General features: G+C 39.3%; 1 protein-coding gene across 1 annotated transcript in view; it reads left to right on the top strand.

Annotated features, from left to right (window-relative positions):
• Positions 1–21,663, top strand: part of rhoj (ras homolog family member J) — a 55,584-nt gene extending 33,921 nt beyond the window's left edge. Inside the window, exons 3-5 of the mRNA XM_020511435.2 lie at positions 8,115–8,279; positions 8,662–8,757; positions 12,155–21,663. Coding sequence (XP_020367024.2) covers positions 8,115–8,279; positions 8,662–8,757; positions 12,155–12,301 — 408 coding nt within the window. The 3' untranslated portion in view covers positions 12,302–21,663. The remainder of the gene's footprint in view (positions 1–8,114; positions 8,280–8,661; positions 8,758–12,154) is intronic.
• The last annotated feature ends 4,065 nt before the right edge of the window (positions 21,664–25,728 follow it).

Below are 25,728 nucleotides of genomic sequence, written 5' to 3'. Positions count from 1 at the left end.
TTGTGTGCTTTTGATACCCTCAGTGCTTTATCCAATCAGTGCTCAATATGAGGGACTGACTCATTGGTGGGGTGAGGGTTAGTTGGTAATCAGCAAGAGATTTCCTCATCTGTTTCTGAGCTGATGGCATGACACTTCATAGGGTCCAGAGTCAGATGTTGAGGATTCCTTCTTGTATACCATGGCACTGCCCCCTCTGGGGATAGGTCTGTTCTGCCAGTGGGAAAAGACTTTCCCAGGGGGGTAATGGTGGTATTGCAGACGCTAGAGACCTGAAACAAAAACAGAAATTGCTGGTAAAGATCAGCAGGTCTCACGGCATCTATGGAAAGAAAGTCGAGTTACTGTGTATCCAGTGACTGTTCATCGGAATAGTTCTGATGAAGCGCTTTCATGCACAACTGTTTTTTCCCCTCCAATACCAAATCACCTGTTACTTACCACGTGTACGCATTGTGATGCATACAATGTGGTGAAGATTAGTGGGAAGCCAGAGGATTGGGAAGCCTTTAAAATTCAGCAGAGAACAACTGAAGAAGCAATAAGGGGGGAGAAAGTGAACTATGAGAATAAGCTGGCTAGTAATATAAAAGAAGATTGCAAGAGATTTTTTTAGATATGAGGTAAGAATGGACATTGGACCATTGGAAAATGAGACTGGAGAAGTAGTAAGGAGAACAAAGATGTGGCAGAGGAACTAAATAGTTACTTTGCATCAATCTTCATGGTCGAAGACATTAGCAGCATTTCAGAGCTTTGAGAATTGGGGACAGAGGTGAGTGTTGTGCCCATCACTAAGGAGAAGGTGCTGGGGAAGCTGAAAGGTTTGATAAATAACCCAGACTAGATGGATTACACCCCATGGTTCTGAAGGAGATAGTTGAGGAAGTTGTGAAGACATTGGTGGCAATCTTTTAGGAATCACTGGAATCTGCATCAGTCCTCAATGACTGAAAAATGGCTAACATAATACCCTTGCTTAAAAAGGGAAGGAGGCAGAAGACAGGCAATTATATAGTAGTTAGTCTAACCTCAGTTGTTGATGAGATTTTAGAGTACTTGGAAGTCAATGGTAAAATAAGGTTGAGCCACCACAGCTTTGTCAAGGAAAGGATATACCTGACAAATCTCTTAGAATTATTTGAGGAGGTAATGAGCAAGTTAGACAAAGGAGAGCTAGTGTACGTGACCTATTTGGATATGCAGAAGGCCTTTGACAAGGTGCCGCATAAGAGGCTGTTAAATAAGATAAGAGCCCATAGTGTTATGGGCAAAGAGCTGGTAGAATATTGACTGACTGAGAAGGCAGAGAGTAGGGATAAAGGGCTTTTGTTTTAGAAGAATGAAAGGCGATGACTAGTAAAGATAGATCCTTGACTAATAAGTTATAGGATAAAGGCAGGAGAATGAGATTGAGAAATGTATCAGCCGTGATTGAATGGTGGAGTAGACTCAATAGGCCAAATGGCTTAATTCTGTTCCTACATCTTATGGCCTATCACCACAAAATCACCCAAGATTCCAATTAATAACCAATTTACATTTCAAAGCCCATCAAGGCAGTGCAATGACACCAAAGGTGGGAGATTTAATTTCTGATTTATTCATTGAATAATTATTTCTACCAGCTGCCATGGGATTTCTCCCCATGTCTGCAGAGTGTGGGCTTGGATTTCTGGATGACTAATCCAGTGGTATTACTACAACATCACCACTCCCTTGTAACACACACTGTCTGTTTCCTTTATCAGTCTCTTTTGTTACTTCAAATAAGTTAATCAGGCTCATCAGATATGATTTACCTTCAATGAGCTTATTCTGAGCCTCTATCATTAACTTCCAAGTCTACAATTAAGAATTAGTTTACAAGAGACCATTGTCAAAATCTAGATTTCCAATGCAAATGTAGATTGGACAATATTTACTAGATTTCTTCCCTCCTCTTTTGAGCAGGGTTGTGATCAGCAAACTTTGTTTTAACCAGCACCTTATCAACCGGCTCTCTTGATTAAATGGCAAAACCTATTGACTTCAAATACTGTGATGTCAGAGTAGTTGTGCGTAAATAAAGTATAACTGTATATAACCTTCTGCATTGTGTTTCTATTACTTACTGTGTTTTTACATTGATTTTAAGAGATGTGTTGATGTTTTTAAAAAGAGTTTTGAGGGATGTTTACGTCGGGAAACTTCGCTTGATCAGGGTTTATTGTGGTTATGCATCCCTCTTGATTATCCAGAATATTTGACCAACCGGCACTCTGTGGGTCTCGTAGGTGCCAGTTAATGAAAAGTTTGCTGTGCTTGCAATTATCTAATTCTACGGTTACCACACTCGTAACCAAGGAGGAGTGAAACATTATGGTCAGAGCTTTACTAGTTCCTGAATTGCTTGTAAACCCCAACATCATTTCATTTCTAAACTGTGGGCACCAAGTATGTAATTTCTGAACAAGAGGACTATCAATTAAACTTCCCAAGCAATTAGCACAAAGTCAGTGCATCAGATCTTTCTAGGCATCCCATAGCATTTCTGTCAAGAGTATGTGCAATCTGTGAGTGTATGGATTCATGACAGAATTAATGGTCATTTGAGAAAGTTAATTAAAGTTTAATTAATTAAGTTAATTAAATCAAACCAGCAACAATTTATACATGTTTAACTAACATGCTGGAGTTTTTTTGACATGAGAGGGTTGAAGAGTAAATCTGTTAATTTGGCATAATGAACTTCATTTGCTACACAACAAGACTTGGAAGCAAATCTACAGCACATGAGTGAGAGACAGGAAACTGTAGTACTCAAAATTTGTAGTGGCATGTCCTATGACTGTTGGTACCCTGCTTTTCCTGATCCATAAAACTGACCTAGACTTTATACAGTGCACAAGTTCAGAATTTGCTGATGAGACAAAATGTAGAAGCATTGAGAGCTATGAAGAGGATATTGCTGAAACTAAAAAGGCCATAAATATGTGGGTGAAATGGTTGGGCAATTGGTAGATGGAATTTAATGCAGAGATAGACTTTTTTTTAGTCTGTAAGGGGAATTGAGGGTTATTGGGAAAAGGCAGGATAGGGAAGCTGAGGATTATCAGATTAGCCATAACCTTATTAAGTGGTGGAGCAGATTTGATGGGCCAAATGGCCTGCTTCTGCTCTTACATCAAATAGCCAAGTGTAATATAATTTTACTAGGATGAGGAAGGAGAGACAATACAAAATAATGGGCACACTTCTATAGGGGATGGAGGAAAGGAAGGGCTTGGGGCTATGTGTATACATTATTGAAGTTTGAGAGCATAACTAAAAAAAGCATTTGGTATCCTGGATTTCATAAATAGGAGCATAGAGTAGAAAAGCATGTTGAACCTGTATTAAACTGGTGTGTGTCTCAGAGTATTGTGTTCAGTTCAGGACACTGTACTTTAGGAATGATGTGAAGGCATTAGAGATGGTTCAGTGAAATCATGAAGTGTTCCAGGATGTGCAGCTTCAGCTATTTGGATAGGTTGGAGAAGTTTTCTCTTGAAGAAGAGAAAGTTTGAGAGGAGATTCAGAAGAGGTGCTTGAAATAATGATTGGATGGGTCAAGGTAAATAGAAATACGGTTTCATTGAAGGGATTGCATATCAGAGGGTACAGATTTAAGTTAATACTGGAAAGTGCTGGAAAATCTCAGCAGATTGTTTCATCTGTGGACAGAGAAACAGAATTAACTTTTCAAGACCAATACGAGTCATCTTCAGCACGGAGTTGTTCCAGCACTTATTGCTCTGGAGAGTTAGACGGAACTCCATGTTAACTTCTGATTTTCTCTCCACAGAAGCAGCCAGACCTGCTGAGCCTCTCCAGCATTTTTTTTTAAATTCTTTCAGCACTTTCTCTTATATGATAGATTTCCATCATCAGCAGTATTTTGCTGTCATTACAGGCTAACGGCAGAAGAAGCAAAGACGACATGAGAAAACCGTTTGGTGCAGTGAGTGATTAGAATTTGCAATGCACTACCAGTGAGTGGTGGAGGCAGATTCAATCATGGTTCTCAAAAGGGAATTGGACCATGATCTCAAAGGAAAGATTTACAGGGCTATAGGCAATGCAGGGTGAGTGGCACTAGGTGAATCACTCTTGCAGGGAGCCAACATGAGCACAAAATGAATAGCTGCCTTCTGTGGTCTAACCATTGCACGTTCAGTTCTGTGCTTCTTAGTGGGACTCTTTCAGACTCCAGTGGCATCCATTATGAAGCCTGCTTCCAGTCCTGAAGCAGGGATCTGTGGTTGCTGTCAAAGCTGTGACCTTCACCAGAAGTATGTAAGATTTTACAGGGGAGCTGCAGCTCTGGTATCCAGTTGTCACTGTCTTTGCGTTCATAGGACAGAAGCATCACTGGCTGGGTCGTCATTTATTGTTCATTGCTAATCACCCTTGAAAAGTTGGTGAGTTGCTGCAGACCATTTGGTATTAGTACACCAACAGCACTGTAAGAGTGGCAGTCTGAGATTTTGACCCAGCGGCACTGATATATTTCCAAGTCAAGATGCTGAGTGACTTGGAGATGAGCTTGCAGGTGGTGGTGCTCCAATGTAACTACTGCCCTTGTCCTTCTAGATGAAAGTGGTTATGTGTTTGTAATGTGCAGTTTAAGGGGGCTGGATGAGTTTCTGCTGAACATCTTATATAGTATATACTACCACTACTGAGCATTGGTGGTGGAGGGAGCGGATGCTTGTAGATATGTTGCCAGTCGAGCTTGACCTGGATGGTGAGAAGCTGCTTGTGTTGTTGGAGCAGTGTTCATCCAGACAAGTGGGGTAGTATTTCTGATTTGTACCTTGTAGTTAGTGGAAAGGCTTTGGGGTGTAAGATTCCTAGCCTATGACCTGTTGTAACCACTATGTATTTATTTGGCTAGTTCAGTTGAGTTTCTGATAGCAGCAAATGCCCCGCATTTGATAGTGGGGCATTCAGTGATGGAAATATTGAATGTTGAGATGGTGGGACATGTGAGGACTAGACAGAGTAGATAGATGCTTTACCATAGTTAGAAGGATTTGCCTCTCTTGTTGTAGATAGTCATTGCAAATCTAGTTCTAGTGTTGTAGGTTTTATGGGAATGGAGAGAAGTACTCTTGGATTTTGGCAGGAGATAAGCTATCTCATCATGCAGCAGAGAGACTTCTCTAACACATCATCTCTGCCTCCTCACTCATCAGTTACTCCTGCTCCTCCTTCAGTGAGCTGCCTCCTTTCAAGGCTTCAATCCTCAGTTTCACACACTTTGTAGGAGCCCTGTTAAGGAGAGTGCAGCATATTATCGCACCAATTGAGACCCTAGCAAGAGAACATTGAAAGGCACGAGCTGACCGGTTCAGGCACTGGAATTGCATTCTCAGAAGTCCAGTGCCCTGCTGAGCTGGTGTCATTGCTTATCTTCTCTCTGCCATGTCTGAGATGTCCATGACCCACCTTGGAGCTATCTCACAAATATGTCCCTCATTGCCAAGGATCCATTCGTATGCTTTCAATGGAGTCCTGAGGCAGCTTGGACTAGGGGAGGGTGAAGGCATCATGACTGTCTGCAGGAGAATGAGTACACACACTGAGGAAGCTATATTGTTGCAGTCCGACTGGTTGGCTGGATTGAGTGGTGCAGATGCACCCTGCTATGATCTCTCCCTAAATGAATGTGCTGGTCCCCTTGGCCAAAGTGGCCATCATTGATGAATTGACGAGTTGTGCAGTGTTTCTAGAAGTACTGTTAAGATCTGCAGCTGATCCGTGAATGGACCTAGAAGAAAAGATGTTCAAGGCATAAGGACTTTGAAGGCCTTTACCAGGGTTTGGTGACCAATGCTGCAAGACATTCAGTGGTGAGATTGTCATCTTCCTGTAACCGTCTGTCTGGACAGTGGTTCTGCTGTGGCACTAGTTCCGTCATCTCTAACATCTCCTGCCATCTTTGATAGTTTCTATATTGAGGACTTGGCCTCTGTTAGAACCCCTACAGTGTGGAAGCAGGCCATTGGCCCATTGAGCCACACCAACCCTCCAAAGAGCACCCTACCCAGACCAACTCCTGTACCCCTGCATTTCCCATGGCTAATCTATCTAGCCTGCACACCTTTGGACTGTGAAAGGAAACCAGAGCACCCGGAGGAAACCCAAGCAGACACAGGGAGGATGTGCAAACTCCACACAGACAGTTGCCCGAGGGTAGAATCGAACCCAAGTTCCTGGCGCAGTGAGGCAGCAGTGCTAACCACAGAGCCATTGTGCTGCCGTTGCTTTCCTGCCCCTGCTTCCTCTCTCATGTTCCCCGATGACCAGGGTTTTTGCCTTTCTTGTGGAAGGTTCTTCACCTCTGGGGACCCAAAGCCTGAGAGTCCTTCCTGAATGGCCAGCTGGGGGACTCCCTTCTAGGTAGATGTTGTTCTCGGCAGCCTTGCCACTCTTCTGAGCCTGTGGTGCCAATGCAGTGCCAACCTCCTTCAATGTGCTAGCACCAAATGTTCACTGTCCATGCCACCTGTACAGGGCCAAGTGAGCCCCAGTTCCTGTTTGCCCCCTGATCCCTCTCTGCTATGGGACCAGGGGACTATGGCAGCTATGACTAACCAGCTAGGCCGAGCAGTAGTCTCTGAAGGCACAGTAACCTGTCTACCCTTTCAAAACTTTGGATCTCCAAAAAGCTTTTGTGCATCCCCACCACCACATCCCTCTCTATTTTGAGGGAGTCTCTGAAACATTCAGGCTTGGCTTCTGCCTCTTTGGTGTAATGTGACATTAAACAAAGTTGCTTCAGCAATCCCTGCATTCACTGTTGAAAAAATATAGTCTGTTCACTGTTTCCACTATCCACCATCAATGTCAATAGTTTATTTGTTTAAAAGAACATTCTATTAAATGCCAAATTAAACCATTGACTCTAGATAAGGGAAAAAAATTGATATATTGTACAGTTCTGCTGGTGCCTCAATTTTATATTGTGCTGCACCAGTGACTGATTCACACTGTGAAGTGAAATGGAAGTTTAACATTCTACTGTTCAGTTTTTTTACATTTTAAGTTGAGAGAATTCAGTTTCTTTGACTTGCAAATTGATTTTATTAATAACACACCTCTTGGCAATAATGTGAAGCTATCTCTTAAGGTCCCAGCGCTGCTTTTAACAGACTCTCTTTCTTTAAATTCTATTCAATCATTCAGATACTTTGACCTGTGATTGCAGTTTTTATTTTTTGTGTGCATGGGTATGCACTTAATTCATGCAATATAAAATTGAGACAGTACCACATCAGCTTTATAATCTTGGAAAATTGTCAAATACTTTAATTCTGTAGTAGAAGATCCTGTTCCACTTTTGTGCAGTTTGTCATCAAAATAGTGCTCCATCTACTGGCTATCAATATTAAAGCATTACTCTTTTGCTTTTAAGGTGTAAATTGTTGTGGTCATGCTTGGTTGTAATATAGCTGTGCTTTCCCATAGTTTATTTTAAGATTGGTTCTTAATTGACTGTGTCAGATAAAATGCTTATAGGAAGACTTTTTCTTAAGATGTTCAAGGTCTGCTTCCCCATTAAATATCAAGCTATACTTTATAGAATTATGTATTGTAGAATTCTCACCCATTTTAGCTTTTGCAAAGAATTTGAAACTGCATAAATATCTATGCACTGACATTGTGGTGAATATTAATCTTTGTGCAATGTTCTGTTTAGAATGTGCTGAGTGAATGTTCTGAAGAGTGAGAATATTAAAGGTAAATTATCTGAGTGTCGCATGTATAATTCCTTTAAATGGGTGCTGAAACCTGAGTCATTGTAAAAAGCTGTTTACCTGTTGTGCAATGCCTTTGTTTTTTTTTAAAGAATGTTTTATCAAAATGTGTCTACTGCAGTCACATGTCCATTTAAACCCATTGCATATCAACATCAGAGGAGGTAAATCCAGCTCCCTGGATTTCTTATATGAATGTAACTTATTGGAATGTTGTCTAGGTGCTCTAAAATGTTTTGCAAGCATACAAACAAAATTAATCTTGGAATAAAGCAGAATAAATTTGGATTGAAAGAATTTTATAATACTTTTACCTTTTATTTGTTATAGGAGGACTACAATCAACTGAGACCTTTCTCTTATCCAAACACTGATGTGTTTTTGATCTGCTTCTCTGTGGTAAATCCTGCATCTTATCACAATGTGCAAGAGGAATGGGTGCCTGAGCTTAAAGCATGTATGCCACATGTGCCTTATGTACTGATTGGAACTCAGGTATGATAACACTTCATAGTCTTTGTAGATGGATGTTTCTCTCACTCTGTCTAGCTTCTTTGCCAAACTATTATCTTTCCATTAAAACATTATTTCTCTGTGGGTAATGTTTTTTGTTCAAGGGAGATGATCAGAAAACTGCAAAGTAAGTGAACTGATATATTCCAAATGAAATATGGTCATATTTGTAGCAGTACCTAAAGGCAGATTTGAAAGTATTATCATAAGTTGCCAGCTCAGTTCTCCCTTGCACAGGCTGTCAAATGTTATTTTATAGAAATTAACTCTCATGGTAAATAACAGTGAGTGCTGGGGTAAAATTTATTGTACCAGAAGGTAAATATGAAAGTCTAAAATTTTCCCATGAAAATGTATTTTGCAGATTGATCTGAGAGATGATCCCAAAACACTGGCCCGATTAATTCACATGAAGGAAAAACCCATCACATATGAACAAGGTGTGAAGTTGGCTAAAGAGGTAATTCTTGTTTTGGAGATTCTTAAATGATAAGAATTCTGAATGCATTTATAACTAAGCAAGTCTCGTGCAGGAGCCTTTTTTTCTGCCAAGACTGGTCACTGTAATGCAACAGTTCGTGACTAGTTAGGTGATAGAATTGTCATTGTCATGAACTGTTCTCCACAACCTCAGCAAACAAAGCCGATGCTTCAATACTATTAAAATTCCTCCTTTTCTTTTTTTTTCCCAAAAGATAAAGCCTTCTTTAGAAGAAGAATTTCTGTCATGTTGTCTGGTATGAGTCTCTTTTAAATGAAAGAAATCGACTAACAATGTGTTGTAGCTTGTTCTGGTAAACTGCGGGGAAACACGTAAGTATACAGCAAGGAAGGAGGCCAATCAGCCAGATTTCCCTATGCCAGCTCTTTGGAAGAGTTGTTCAATTAGACCTACTCCCCTGCTGTTTCCCTGTAGCCCTTCATATCTTACATTTTTAAGTACTGTACATATCCAGTTTCCCTCGAAGTTGCTATCAAATCTGCTGCCACTAATAAAAGGAAATTTGTGGTTAGATAGACTGTTAGTTTGACACCAGGTGCAGAATGCAAATGCCAGCTCTCAAGACAGTTGTCACCTGTACACATGTGAAGTGAATTCTTCGCTTTGCTCATCCCAGAAAGCAGGCAGCAATCTATCCACTTTCTCCAATTTTAAAAAAAGGTACTGCGTTAAGTTCATAAATTGTTGAACAATTTTGGCAGCCCCCTCCCCCTCCAAACACTTTTCAACCGTGGCTTGAAGATTATTCTCAGAAGGTGCCAAACTCAAGTGGAATAAGACTGCTTCGATGAATATCTGCAGTCAGGTTTCGAACTTTATATTTGTGGCAGATATATTTGACCAAAACGTTGCTTTTTAGCCTTAACCAACATTTGTTATTGAAATCATGAAACACGCTTTCTTCTAAATACCTTCTCAAACAGGACTTATTTTTATAAATAATTACAAGCAAATGCCTTTTTATATAAGTAGCTCGGTGTTTGTCTCAAAGCCCTCATGTTGGTTTTCACTGCCTAAGTTGTGTATTCTAGGTATACTGTCAATTTTGCTGATCTCCTCAGCAGAAAACGTTAATGTTCAATTAACTGAGACAAGAGTTTAAGAGCAAGGTGGTTATGCTGGAACGGTATAAAGAATTGGTTAGGCCACAACCAGAGTATTGTATGTGCTGTTCTGGAATCCAAATTATGGGAGTGATGTGATTGAACTGGAGAGGGTGTAGAGGAAATTTACCAGGATGTTGCCTGGGCTTCAGAATTCATTGTGAAGAGGGATTGGAGAGACAAGGGATGCTCTCCTTGAAGCAGAGCGGACTGATTGGGGTCATGAATACAGAACTGGCATGAAGGTAGGAGACACAGGGTGTGGAGGGTTGCTTTTTAGACTGGAGGCCTGTGACCAGTGGTGAGCCACAAGGATCAGTGCTGGGTCCACTCCTTTTCGTCATTTACGTAAATGATTTGGGTGTGAACATAGGAGGTCTAGTTATAGTAAGTTTTCAGATGACACCAAAATTGGAGTTGTAGTGGACAATCAAGAAGGTTACTTCAGAGTACAATGGGACCTTGATCAGATGGGCTGAGGAGTGGCAGATGGAGTTTAATTTAGATAAATGTGAGGTGCTGCATTTTGGAAAGGCAAATCAAGGCAGGACTTCTACACTTAATGGTAAGGTCCTGGGGACTGTTGCTAAACAAAGAGACCTTGGAGTGCAGGTTCATAGTTCCATGAAAGTAGAGTCGCAGTTAGATTGAATAGTGAGGGTGGCATTTGCTTGGCTTGCCTTTATTGGCCAGTGCATGGAGTAAAGGAGCTGGGAGGTCATGTTGCGGCCACACAGGACATTGATGAAGCCACTTTTGGAATCCTGCATTCAATTCTGGTCTCCCTGCTATAGGAAGGACATTGTGAAATTTGAAAGGGTTCAGAAAAGATTTACAAGGATGTTGCCAGGATTGGAGGGTTTGAACTATAGGAAGAGGCTAATAGACTGGGGTTATTTTCCCTAGAGCATTGGAGGCTGAGCGGTGACCTTTTTGTGGAGGTTTATAAAATCATGAGGAGCATAGATAGGGTGAGTAGTCAAGGTCTTTCTCCCAGGATGGGGAGTCCAAAACTAGAGGGCATAGGTTTAAGGTGAGAGGGGAAAGATTTAAAAGAGACCTAAGTGGAAATTTTTTCACACGGAGGGTGATGCATGAATGGAATGAGCTGCCACAGAAAGTGTTAGAGGCTGGTACAATTACCAAGGACTAGAAACTCAACTGTATTTGCTGTATAAATACTGGCTACAAGAGTATATGAGAGGCTGGGAATACTGTGGTGAGTAACTCCCCAAAGCCTGCCCATGCTGTATGAGGCACAATTCAGGAGTGTGATGAAATTGTCCCTCCTGAAAAAAGGTTTCTGAAGAAGGGTCTAGGCCGAAACGTCAGCCTTCCTGCTCCTCTGATGCTGCTTGGCCTGCTGTGTTCATCCAGCTCTACACCTTGTTATCTCTGATTCTCCAGCATCTGCAGTTCCTACTATCTCTGGGACTAGTTTAGTTTGGGATTATGTTCAGCATGGACTGGTTGGACCGAACGGTCTGTTTCCACACTGTATGATTCTATGGCAGATGGCACCAATTGAATTCAATTTTTTCTTTTTTAAAAAAAAAAATTGTTCTAATAAGTAAATGTGTAAGCACTGTCAAATGTCGTTCACTAATCTGTTTTATGGAAGAAAATCTGCCATCCTTGCCTGGTCTGGCCTACACACGATCTAGATCCACAACAATGTGGTTGACTCTTAACTACCCTCTGCGCAATTAGCGATGGGCAATAGATGTTGGCCTATCCAGTGGGGTCTACAGTTTTTAAAAAGACAGTTCAATGGTAGCTTCATGGAACATATCGTGTATAAATGATGCTAAGTTTACCATTCATTTGACTTTTGAAATTCCATCAGCAGTCATGGTGGATTTGATCCCCTGTCCTCAGAGTATTAGTTGAAACCACTGATGTTACTTCTGTGCCACTGCCTCACCCCAAGTTCTACAAATTTGCTCTGTATTTTCAGAGAAACGAATGTTAAATTGGGTCATCAATGATGGAGCACTGTATCCTGACCAGTACGGGCATTTTTTTAATACTTTGTGTGGTTTGAGGAAACTAAAGATTCTTATTTGCACCTAACTCTTCAAAATTTACATGTGATATTAAGAATCTGCTGTATGCCTGAATGTTTCCATTAAAATTTATAGCTAATTTAAACCATGTGGCATCTGACTTCTATGATAGTAGATCTGTTGTAAACCCTAGTTTAGGTTTACAACTGAAAGCAAAAGTGGATTTCTGTTTTTTTTCTCTTTCAGATTGGAGCACAGTGTTACCTGGAATGCTCTGCCCTCACACAGAAAGGATTGAAAGCTGTGTTTGATGAAGCAATTTTGACAGTTTTCCACCCCAAAAAGAGGAAAAGAGGTTGTGCAAAATGTCGTGTGTGTTGTGCAATTATATGATGGAATGCCAGAGGACAAAGGAGGAATGTTGCAAGAAAGCAAGTTCTGGTTGACTGATAAGAGTGAAGCTGATTGTAAAAGCAGTAAGCTTTTTAACTGAGAATATTTGGAAAAGGAAAAAAAAAATTCTTTCCTGGTTCCTTAACATGATGACGAGATGGAGAGCGGGTCCAGTGAGGAATCATCTGCAGTAGTGGACTAACTTAAAACTATCGAACCTCACAAAAGTCATATTAGTTTACTGCTAACTACTGGTCACTTTTCAAATTGCCAGGCATGCATATTCTCTCAAGCCTGGCTGCAAAGCACTGAGCCATTGTTAAAAATGTTCTTATGGCAGAGATGTTACTGGGAAGTCTGAGGAGCAAAAGAGCCAAAGGTGTTAGACAGAACACATTGAAGCACTGCATCGAAAACTTGTTACTTTTGGCTAATTTTTTTTGTGGCCTTATGCAGCTATTTATAAGCTCAGCTAATGCAATTTGAAGACCTCAGTATTTATGCTGTACTGCCATCCTGAAGTTTGGATGAGCATTTATTGCAATTTACAGTAGGCATCTGAACACTTGTAGCCATGTAGGAATTAATGAATTAACTCCATTAAGCTGTTATTTCTGAAGCATTGTGATAATGGCCACATGACATCATTAGCAGACTGGCATTATTTTATAACATCTGCACTACATGTAGAATTGAAAACCTAAGATTTTAAATGAGATCATGAAATCCTAGCTTTCCTAACTCCATAGCAAGTTAACTGATAAACTTCATTCTCTCATGACAATTTAAAACATTTGTACCGAATCTTTTGTTTTGTTTTTTAATTGTTTTTTCTACAGCAAAAGATGCTTTGTCTTGTGGCCTGTTAGCACTCAGGTTTTTTTTTAAAAAAATCTATCAAATTATTGATGACCATGACTTGCATATTCCATTTTAAGAATACTTTCCTCTGACTAAAATTCAAGTAGCATGTTAGGTAAAACCAGGATTCATGTTGTTCAGTTTTGTGGAAAGGAGTAAGTCTACTTGCTAAGTAGGTTGGCAGCATCTTGCATTGATGTATTGATGCATGGCATCATTGAGGAATGCCACCTTGATTCTTTTATTCCAGTATGTTGACACTGAGCAGAGGGCGGGTGCATCTCCACAGCAGGGAGGAGAAAATTTGAACGAGTTTCTAACAGTTCAATCTTATGCAACTTTTACCAAGCAGAGGCCTGAGATCACAGTTTCCCACTCAGCAATAGTGCAATTAAGCCAAAAAATAGAAATGGGGAAGGAAAAAGAAAATGATCTAAGCAACTTAATTACTTTCTGAAATTGGCATGCATTTGATTACTTAATAGTAAATAAGCTTGCTTCAAACCCTCCTGTGATTTTGCACCTGACCTCTACTGCTACCACCCTAAGCAGACCAGTAGAAGATGAGGTAATTTAGTGAATAGATTCTCTCATTACTCTTTCTATGAAAAATATCTAATGTATATTCTGTTTCCATTCTTTACACCCATAATGTTTGTTTGTCCCAAATATTCAAAAGAAATGTTCTCTTTATGAAAGCACAATATCACACTTTGGATACAACTTGCCTTGGACCACAGTCTTCGGGTCAAATATAACGACTCCTTTTCATTCAGACCAGTACAACGGAACACACAGAAAACTACGTTGAGGCAATGATGTTTACTGCGCTACATAACGTGACCAGAAAAGTCTAGTAGGGAATATCTTCATGCTGTATCTCAGTTCACACTGTACCTCAGTTAAGTCATGTGCTACTGTAAATCCAGAATAACTCCCTTCAATTCATGAAGCATATTGGCCCAAAATTTGTCAGATTTGTCAACTTGTGATGTGCCCTAATATTAAAGTTCTTCCCTCTCCCTTCACTTCGTATGTTTGTCCTGTAAGCTGTTGGAACTGCAGGCTAATAAGGGCACAGTGAGGGGGTAAAGGACATTTGGAACCTTGGTAAACATTGGGACCTAGAGTGTAACTGATTTAAGTAGTGAAATTGATACTTTGAGAAGGAAACTGGAGAATGATTGAGCAGGAGAGTGAATTAGAGTCAAAGAAGGTGCGGAAGTGTAATATGGAGATCAAGGTTGGATCCAAAAGATAGAGAGAGAGACAAAAGTAAGGGAAGAATTAGAATTTAAATATCAATGGTGCTACTCATCCAGCAACTTGTAGTGATTTTGCAATTCACAGGGTATCTTTTCCTTGCCACAAGTTACCAGATGATTTACGTAGTTAAGACAGCAAGTGCCACTAAATCATCCGTAATTTGATAAATTTTGGGCTGCTAATAAAGATCAGCTTACCAAATGGCTGGTGAGTATAATTTACGTTCTGACTTGTTATGCAAATATGCATTTGTTATATTTATCACTTGAAATTAGGATTGTGCTGACAACTATTGTTGTGTACAGCACATAAAATGAATAGCGCTCCAATTTAACTAACTTTTTTGTTGAGTTGAATCATTTCAAGCCGTTCCAAGAACTCCCGAACTTTTCAGAACAACACTGGCTCTGTCAAAAGATTTTAATATTGGAATCATCCTGATTTGATTTGCTGGATTAAGATTTTCCAAATATATTTACTAGCGCCATCAATTCTGCTATTATGCCACTAGGACCTTCAATCCGTTTCTTGCTATTTCCATTGTGATAACCAGAAATTTTCTGAATGTTTGGAATCGTAACTTTGGCATTTTGCAGAGCCACTTTCATGAATACTAACTTAGCGCTACGATAATTAGCAGCATCCTGTGCAGGTTATTTGTTCTTTATACCGAAAGAAATAAGCACAAGTTGATATTTTTGTGTCTTAATTATATCATTTTGCATCACGATAACCAGATATGTGCACATTGGTAACTGAAGTAAATAAATATGCCCGATATGATGAGGTGCATTACAATCAGTCATGCTCTTGTTAGTTGTTTTCTTAGTAAGAGCTGGCTTGGGAAGCCAACATTTTATTTGCATTTCTTACACATGCAAGAGGCTACTATTAACTAGCTGGCAAAGGAATGTAGGTCAAAATCTTTTCAAGTACACTGTTCAGGAGTTTTCTTAGTCATTGCAAGTGATGTGAACTTGGGATCACTATGGAGTACATTGCTTTTTTGTTTCATGTAAAGGTAAGCAAGCAACCAAAAGTGTCCTGGAACTAAAGCGTTCAAAGATTTTTTAAAATTTTTTTTCCAATACCTACTACATGCAGTTAAAATATGAATATAAGCTAAATATGGTCAGTAAGCCGGTTCTGAGAGTAAACTTAGAAGCTGTGGATGTATATGTATATGTATCTCAAACTCTGATTTTTGAAGGCACAATTTAGCTCATAAAATGAGAAAATTTAATTGAATATCTATCATCACATGACTTTGCTGATAGATCTTGGAAGATTGAGAGAAGAGGGTGATGTTAAATGAAAGATGAATTACTTCTTTCATTCTAGATGTGGTATCTACAAAACGTCCTATGGAGACATAGGCTTGAAACAGTGTCATATTGCCGAACAATCTAAATGTAGGTAGAACTAAATATCATAGACAAAGCCTAAATTAATTGTGAGCTTTGATTTTCTAGGCTGAACAATTCATTTAATTTTGAGCATTGAGAAATATTACCTGGTGGGTGTTCTAATTGTTGCTCTTGGAATCCAATGTTAATGTGACGTTTTGTAGTAGGGCTGTGTTGCTGCATTTCAGTGATCTGCCAAACTTATGGGCAAACAAATAGGAAACTTATGTTTTCAATTAAAACTAGCTGAGATATAACTTAATGTAATAGGGGTTCTAATCTAATCAGCTGATTAGATTTTTAACAGGTCTAATTGAGCATTTGCTACCATTTTTATTTGTCTCAGTCCAGCAATCTTTGTTTCTTAAGAGTCAACTATTTTAATTACTCTATTCTTACTGATATCCTGGTCATTGCAGGTTGGAGTAGGAATCCAATTTTTGTTTTGTGTGTGGTAGGACTATAAGTGTTTGCAAGTTCCAAGGTATTTTTTCTGACAACTGACACACATGAGGATTACTATCTTGAACTTGCATCGGTTTTATTATATGAAGCACAATACATATGTATTCACCTCCTCATTTGTTCTATTGCAACCAGCAGACAAGTCCATTAGCATCCATTAGAATGAAGTAATCCATACTTATTGCTTTATAAAGTTCTTGTATCAGTAATCATTAACAACTATATTAAATTAAACTTTGTCAAGACTGTTTAATGTGTTGACTTAATACACATAGGAAAAATAATAACTGCCTATTTTGTCAGAAACATTGGACAGTTCACCTTAAATGATCGATTGGACTGTTTTTTAAATTTTTTGGTGGGTCCAGTTACCAGGTGGGAGAGAAAAAGCTAAGCACAAAATAAACTAGGCAGCTTTTTGATTTAACATAGATACAAAGTCATGAGCAACATATTTTAAATTACTATGGACAATAAATTAGAAATTGATTTTAAAAAGGAATAACTTTCAATTCAATTGACTGATGTTTTAGCCTTGAATGCAGTGTTTACGTGCTTTAACTTGCATGCATATTGATAATCTTCTAAAGATATTCAGTTTTCATGCTGTCAGGAAAGAATTCCCTTGGGATGCTGTACAAGTGCATCAGGAGATTGAGTGAGACGTGTGTGTAAATACGGTTGGAAGCATGCTGTGTAGTTTATTTTCCAATGTATTCTGGATCTTTGGGTTGATTTCTTTTAACTGAACAGAAATCTCTTATTCAAAAACTTGGGTGAGTACTGAAAATTGGGCTTGGAAAATACATCAAAATTAGATGTTGCAATTTAAACTTAATTTTCATGGAAGGAAGCAAGAAATCTAGTCAACAAAACTTATCAACATTTTGTATGATTACATTCACTTTATTTACAATAAGGTAAATAGCCCTCAGAGTTTGAAATGCAAGTTCAGCTTTGGAAGGGTTTAAAGTGAAGAGGATTTTGGTAGTTTACAGCCCTAGTTTAAAATGGATATGACTGGTATTATGTCTTTGAAAGTGGATGGGCTTTAGCAGTTTCATTTGGCGGCTGAGAAAGTTATCCGGATGTGGCATTGTGCTCAGTTTCTTCCCTCATCTTTCCTCACTGACCAAAAGTGTTTTCTTCCACCCCTGTAAAATTACACCCACGCCCCCCATCTTTTGCTACCATTAATCCCCCTCTTGCTGCCTGTGCCACCTCAATCCTCCACAAACATCAATTCATTCAAAATACCACCACTTGTGCCCTGCCCCTCCGCCTAAGTCCTGTAATTCCTGCAAGATTATCCTCCTCCAAATTTATTTTTAGTAACTTTCTGTGCACCAGTGTGTCAGTACCAAAATGTTCTTCCTGTTTTACAAATCTCTGCTCTTTTTTTTCCATCCTTCTTCTTTTATACCTGTGAATGCATCCTTTGATGCCTCTATACTGTAATTCTGACCCCTGCCTAACCATCATGGACAAATCTCTAAAATCACTATGCTCCTACTGTTTCAACGTCTGAACTCTGCATCCTGTATCGTGATAGCACCTCACCACCACCCCACCCCCTCCCTCCACAAAAACTTCCTCCATCTTCCATTCTGCAGCAATATGTTTGGTTCTCCAAAGGAGAAACTCCATTTCATTCCCCTTCCTCTTTCTCATGCTGTATACTGTAGTAACTACTTCCTTGCATAGTGCCCAGAAATTTCTTCTTGTGCTTGAGAAACACTTTTAAAAAATCATGTTATAATAAAACATTTTTATGGAATGAATGCGGCACCGTCCTCTGATCTAAAACCCAATTTCATGACTTGCATTTTAATGGTTAATTTTGTTGGACAATAAACAATTGGCTGCTTAATTGTAATGGAAAAGATAAGGTAAGACAATAAGGATGAAATAAACTGACGTTGTAGTTCTTCAGTATGGGAGATTAGAACAGGATGAAAAAATAAAATAAAACTCCAGTGTCCTCTGAATTGCTGAGAGCAGGCTTTCAACCTGGTCTCCAGTGGAAAGTGACTCAACAAAAAAAAACCCAAAAAGTTCAATTTAATTGCATGTAGGCTTTGCTTGAAGGGTGGGGATTTGGGTGTTTTCATCCAGTGCAACAAATATGTTCCTGTGATCCAGGATTTTTCATGGCCAAGGGAATATTGTGATAAATGTGCTGGTATACGAGCTGCCCTGGATGACTAGTAATTTTCTCTTTTTCCTCTCTGGGCTCAACAGCAGTAAATACTGCACGTTGGACTAACACATTACTGTGTTGTATAATTACAAAATATTACAGCCATTCATCAATAAATGACAACTAGACAAACCTTATTTCCTTCGAGCAAGTGCTAGTTGATCAGTTGCCAGAATTCCATGTTAATCTGCCTGGCAAATTCCAGATTACCATTTTAAAAAAACAAAACAATACTTGAAAACAAGCATTCTCTAAATAGAAAACATTTATTGGCCCTTTTTGAGTAAATTTGTGAAACAGGTGGATGGGACACAATAAAGTTCTAATATATAAAAATCATGACACTGACTACACATTAGAAATAGTTCATTGGCTGTAAGTGGGATGTCCTGAGATCAATAAAGGCACTAAATGAATGCAATTTTTGTATCTGAAATTTTAAAATATCTCTGATCCAGATATTATTACACATCTAATCAGTCTGACTGCACAACACGTTAGAAATTGTGGATTTGTAATTGTTGCGATGTCCGATCCAATTGCTTTGCTCTGGAAATATTCTCAATGGAACCGCTGCCTGCTTTCTGTTTATGAGACATCCTGAATTAACTTGCTTTCAGATTTTAATCTTGTTTTTTAAAATTGCAATTAGAGACTGGCAGGCAGGTAAACAAGTATTCTGATGATAGATGAGAGCTTGTTGGAAAAAAAACGTTTCTGTCTCACTGGCCTTGATGGATGGTTGTGGCAGAGAGTGCAATGGAAGATGAGTGGAAATGGTGTTAGTGCCATGCTACACAAACAGATCATTCATTCCGTAGCTGTAATTTGTAATGGCAAACGAATGAAGGACTTTACAGAGCACTGCTTTAAACTTCAATTTCTCAAGGATATTTAGATGCCATATAAAATAGTTTCTTTGCATGATCTAATACCACATCAGAATGGTATTAATAGAAATGACATCCATATAAATGTGATTGTACAGTCTGCAAATTATTCATTGATTCAGCAAACTCATTTGCTGCTTTAAGAAACTGGAATCTTTCTTAAAACAGGAGTGTTGGGCTGGCTAGCCTTTAATCTTCCAATACTTATACAGTTATTGGCTGTGGCATTTAAGCTGAGAAACCTTTCAGAAAAATGTTTGTGGTCTTCCAGTTACCAGTTTAATTATTGGCTGGGAAATACTGTATTTTTATTACATATACAAGTTTCTCGAACATAGCAGTATTTTATATCACTCTGCACTGCATTAACCCCTTTTATGAGCTCGAAGAACAGCAATCTTCTGCAGGTAAGTTGTCTATGGATTATCAGGCGCCATAATTTTGCTCAGGATAAATAATAAAAGCATGCACAGTATAGTAATTTATCTATAATTCATTGTATAAGCTGAATGCTGTGTTGTGAAGCACAAGTATTTTGGGGATGCAAATCTTAAGATATAAAGAAAAACTTCTACGCCCGTTATTACCAGGCACTACAGTTGTCCATATGTCATTTGTTTGATTTGTCACCAGCTCCAAGTTAAAATTTTGGCACTGTTTTAAGTTTCAGAGGGCTCTGTCTTTCTATCTACCTATCAATCATATCATCTAGTTAGAAAATCTCCAGCGTTCTTAACTAGGTGTGATTGACAATAGTTGCATTTTGAAATTATTCATGTTGTTGTTGGTTTCGGTTCAAAACATACATTGACAATTATATCATTAATTTTTTAACAATCTGAAGTATCAAAATGCACAGAATCAAACCAGCAGATAGTAATTCTTAGTAGTTTTCCCATTTAAGAAGGCCTTGATGAAATGTCCTTAGAACCAGAATGAACAAATCAATGGTATTGCATACATAATTGTTGATATTTTTGACTTGTGTTAACATGTATCAATGAATAATTAATATTGGGCCAATTGCTCTTAACAGTATTTTGTGGGTTTATTGTTGGCATAATACAGGACCCCACACATTTTGACTCAATGTTTCAATTTAGTCTACAGAAGACTACTGCCCAAATAACAAAACACTGAAAGTATTAAATACAGATGTGAAATGCATTTCTAAAATATGTACTTTGGGTATAGTAAGTTCTGTAATCATAAAGATCAGCTTTACATCAATACTTCTCATGGGATTGATACCATGTTCTGATTTTCAAATAGAATATTAAATTGCAGAAACAACTGGCTAGCATTTTTTACAAGAATTAATGATAAATAAATACCAGTTGGTGAGAATTTGCGAATTTCTTTTCAAATAACAGATGCTCCATGGCATCCTTCCATACTTCCCAACAAATTTCAATGCATTTTCAGCAAAAATAATTATTAATGCCCCCAGAAAATGGTTTGATAAAGGTATATTTGATAATCAAAAGATTCCAAACACAGTAAAATATGTAATCAAGACAAGCAGACTTAAGAACATTATCAGGTGACTTTATTTCACAATGTAAATTAGTAAACTGTAGTTGAAAGATCATACTGTTATATCAATTTTCTCCTTTGTTAAAATAATTCCATTATTGATGATAAACATTCACGTGCATCTTTCAAACTGTTAAAATGGGAATGTACCACTGGTCTGTGACCTGATCAAGTATTGCACTGTATGATGCAAAGATCTAAATCATGTGAACATTATGATGTCTAGATACAGTTTTCACTCAACCCACTTGATGCACTTGAAATAAAAATCATGTAATTAATACTTCTTTTCCACTTTGCACAAACTGGTAACCGTGAAATCCTCTATAAATGTGTTGGGAAGTAATCACAGTTTTACTGGGTAGAATTCTTTGCTCAGAGTCTCTCTCTAGTAAGACTAATATGTTTGCTTACAGTATCCAAATACAATATCTTTTTAGTGCCTTAATATTGTTTCTATGTATTAAGTAAATACAGGTATTAATGTTTCAGAAAGAGCAATAACTTGAACCCAATAGAAATGCAAATTACACATAATTTAACCTTATTAAAATATGAAAGGCAACTTGTAATTAGCATTTGTATATGTAATTCCATATTTGCTTTTGATTTCCATGCAACAGATTTAAGTACTCACTATTATGGCAATTGCTTTGTACTCTTAATTTTTGTATAATTCTGTTTATTGTGCATAGTTTTTGATGAAAGTAAAAGTTTATTGTACCTTGTCTGTCTATATTTTGTTCTGATTAGATTTGATGCCTTGAAAAACCTGCTAATGTGCTTTTTTTTTCTGTTACTGTGCAGATTTTTTTTAGTAAATTGAAAGTTCACACTTCTATGCTCGCATAGAAAGCACAGCAAATTATTTATTTCACAACGTGATGCGAATACAATATTCATTCTCTATATTTTGACATGCAGTAAAGCTGTTAGAAGTAGTGCTAACTGAACATTACAAGCTCTTCACAATTGAGCTAACATTTGAAGATTGAGGAGGATGGCAGGCGATGACTTAGGGCATGTCTTTTTTAAGTGAAAGATAGCAATTTAATGGTATGACAAATTCCAAGTACATAATCTGAAAGTCTACCAAGCAGGAGGATAAAGACAGCACGCTCATGAGTATATCTGCCTCCCTTACAGTCACACTCTTCTGCCCCTGCCCACAGACCAAAGGTAATATAATTAACCAAAGGGGTGTGACTGTGCCCAGTTAGCTGTTCTCTTTCCTGATGTGTCACAGTGGTCACAGCTCAGACCCCAGTTCATCAACTCTGTACTGAACTTGCTCAAGAAGCCAACATTTTGCAGCAAGTGTGGTCACTATGAATTGTACTGGTGTCCATCGGCTCCCACATATTATAACTGCAATGCCCTCCTGGCCCAGTTATCTCTATTTAATTAATTTTGATTAATCATTTTAAGTGAATTTCTTAACTGTACTCTTCAGCTGCTGTAGCATAACTGAGCAAAAGAGACATGAAAGAAATAACCAGCTAGCTATCTTCCTGTCAGATAACACACAGAATTCAGTTTTTTATCCTTAGTCACCACTGCCCTTTTAATGCAGGTACAGCCTTATGGTGATGCTGTCCCTCTTTAATGCTGTTTGAGAAGTCGCTAGCGCCACTCTTGGATGTTTTTTCACTTTTTATTCTTCAAATGACCTCAGTTGTATCAACGACTTTTTAAAATAAAATCCCAAGAAAGAATTCAACTGGACAGACATTGACTAAGGCACCAGAAACGACAACAGCAAACTCAGTCCTGTTGTCTCTAAGATCTGGGTCCTAGTGCCAAAATTGGGAGAGACAGACATGTCAAGCAATGACCTAACGGTCATACTCATGAAATCCATACCTTCTGTACGGTGCCCTGAACAACACCATCAATATCTCTGTCCTGTCAGTGGGCGAGGACATGCCAGACACAGCAAAGGTGGTAACACTGAGGTATACAGTTGTGAGGGAGAGGCCCTCAGGTTCCTCGCCATTGTCTCTTGAATCTCATAGCATCAGGTCAAACGGGCAAGGAAACTTCCTGCTGGTTACTGGATACCTGGATAGGGGCCTTCAACATCAATTGCCAAGACCAGTAGTGCCGCTACCAGTCCCCTCAAGTCCTTATTGTCACAAACCTACCTGCTGCAGATTCATCTATGCATGATGGTAAGAGTGACCCCCGCACAGACTTTGTGGAACCCTTCCATCATGTTGTGTGGCACCAATACTCTGCTAAGAATTCATTCAGCTCGAGCTAGGTGTGTATGTGGTGCTGTGGGCCATCAGCAGCAGCAGACTTGTTACAAATTACTCGGGAGTACCTCATGGCCTGGCGTATTCCCACTCTACTATTGCCATCAAGCCAGGGTCAGCACTGATTCAATGGAGAATGCAGGAGGGTATGCCAAGAGCAGCACCAGGTGTGTCTAAAAATTAGGTGTCAACCTGGTGAAGCTGCCAAACAGGACTACTTGTATGTCCAGCAGCATTAGCAGCAAATGATCAAGCTAAGCTATTTCATGACCAATGCTCTGCAGAGCTACCATTCCCAGTCATTGAAGGCAGTGGACAATATACTAATTGCAGGAGGTGGATACATAGCTATCTCCATCCTCAATCATGCAGAACCCAGCACCTCCGTGCAAAAGATCTGGCTGAAGATTGTTGTGAATGCTTCAGCCTTGAGTCTCAAGTGAATGATCCATTTTGGTCTTTTCCAGTGGTTCCCAGCATTACAGATAACAGACTTCAGCCAATTTGATTCACTCCATGTGACATCAAGAAGCAGCTGGAGGCTCTGGATACTGCAAAGGTTATGGGCCCCAACAATATTCCAGCAATAGTATTGAACACGTGCTCCAGTGTTAGTGCACCTCTATCCAAGCTATCCCAGTACAGCTACAACATTGGCATCTACCTGACAAATTGGAAAATTGCCCAGGTATGTGCTGTACGCACACAAGCAGCACAGATCCAACCCAGCCAATTATCACTTCATCAGTCCACTCCCAATCATCAAGGAAGTGACGGAAGGTGTGATCAAAGTGCTGTGAAACAGCATTTGTTCAGCTATAATCTGGTCAGTGAAGCCCAATTTGTGTTTCACCAGACCCACTCAACTCTTGACCTCATTTCAGCTTTGGTGCAAACATGGACAGAGTTGAATTCCAGAGATGAGAGTAACAGCCCTTGATATCAAGGCCACATTTGACCAAGTGGCACATCAAGGGGTCCTAGCAAAATTTAGAATCAATGGGAATCAGGGGGGAGGCAGAACTCTTCACCGCTTGGCACCATATCTGGCACAAAGGAAAGAGGTTATGGTTGTTGGCCAATCATCTCTGTTTGATGATATCAGTACAGCAGTTCATCAGAGTAGCATCCTAGGCCCAAGTATTTTCTGCTTTCTCATCAATGACTTCCTTCCATTATAAGGTCAGACATGTGCAGTGACTGTCCGATGTTCAGTACGATTCGTGACTCCTCAGATAATGAAGCAGTCCGTGGACCTAAACAATGTCCAGGTTTAGGCTGACAAGTGGAAAGTAACATTCACGCCACAGTGACAGGCAATGATCATCTCAAACAAGAGGAAATCTGATCATTGCCTCTTGACATTCAGTGGCATTATTATCCCTGAAAACTACACTGTCAGTATCCTGGGGGTTACCATTGAGCAGAAACTGATCTGGACCTGCCATAGAATCCTGCAGTGAGTAACTGACCTCCTGTCTCTTGAAAGCCTGACCGTTATTTACAAGGCATAAGTCAGGAGGTGATGGAATGCTCTTGACTTGGTCAGATGAGTGCAGCTCCAACAATACTTCATCAAGAAGAAATTTGCCATCATCCAAGACAAAGCGTGATGTGATGTGATGTAATTGAGTGGTCTGCTGGGTCATTTCAGAGGGCAGCCAGAAGTCAACCATGGTGTTGAATATCTGGAGTCCAGACCGGGTAAGAATGGCAGCTTTCTTCCCTAAAGGGAGTTAGTGAACCAGATCGGTTTTTCCCAATGATTTCATGGTTGTCATTAGACTTTGGATTTGGATTTTTTTTTTATATTGAATTCAAGTACTACTATCAGCTGTGGTGATATGAACCTGTATTTCCAGATCACAGGATTCCTAGCTTACTTACTGACAATACCATGACATTATTACCTCTGGAGTATCAGGATAGTCTACGTTTTCATCTAAAATAAATTGATAATTGTAAATGCAGATGTTTATACATGCTAATCCATAATATTCATTTTCAAAATGTACTTGTTGAGGTGAACGCAAGGTTGAAGATTCACATTGATCACCAACCAGTACTCTTGCACTACCCTGCAGGGTAGTCACATGTAGTCCAGCTGGTTAGGTAAGCTATATGTTCAGTTTGTTTTAACAATTCTGTAGTTTTCATGTTTCTTGCACAAGCGCACAAATTTCTAAGTAAGTTTCAAAACTTGACATGATGTGATTTGAATCAGAGATAGTAGGAACTGCAGATGCTGGAGAATCCGAGACAACAAGGTGCAGGGCTGGACGAACACAGCAGGCCAAGCAGCATCACAGGAGCAGAGAGGCTGACGTTTCGGGCCTAGACCGTTCATCAGAAAAGGGGGAGGGGAAGGGGGTTCCGAAATAAATAGGGAGAGAGTGGGAGGTGGATAGAAGAGGGATAGAGGAGAGGATAGGTGGAGAGGAAACAAACAGGTCGAAGAGGCGGGGATGGAGCCAGTAAAGGTGAGTGTAGGTAGGGAGTTAGGAAGGGGATAGGTCAGTCCAGGGAGGACGGACAGGTCAAGGGG

This window comes from Rhincodon typus, chromosome 8, assembly GCF_021869965.1.
Source record: "Rhincodon typus isolate 14 chromosome 8, sRhiTyp1.1, whole genome shotgun sequence".
Classification (NCBI taxonomy): domain Eukaryota; kingdom Metazoa; phylum Chordata; class Chondrichthyes; order Orectolobiformes; family Rhincodontidae; genus Rhincodon; species Rhincodon typus.
Note: the sequence above shows the minus strand (reverse complement) of the source record. Positions and strands in the feature narration are given on the sequence as shown.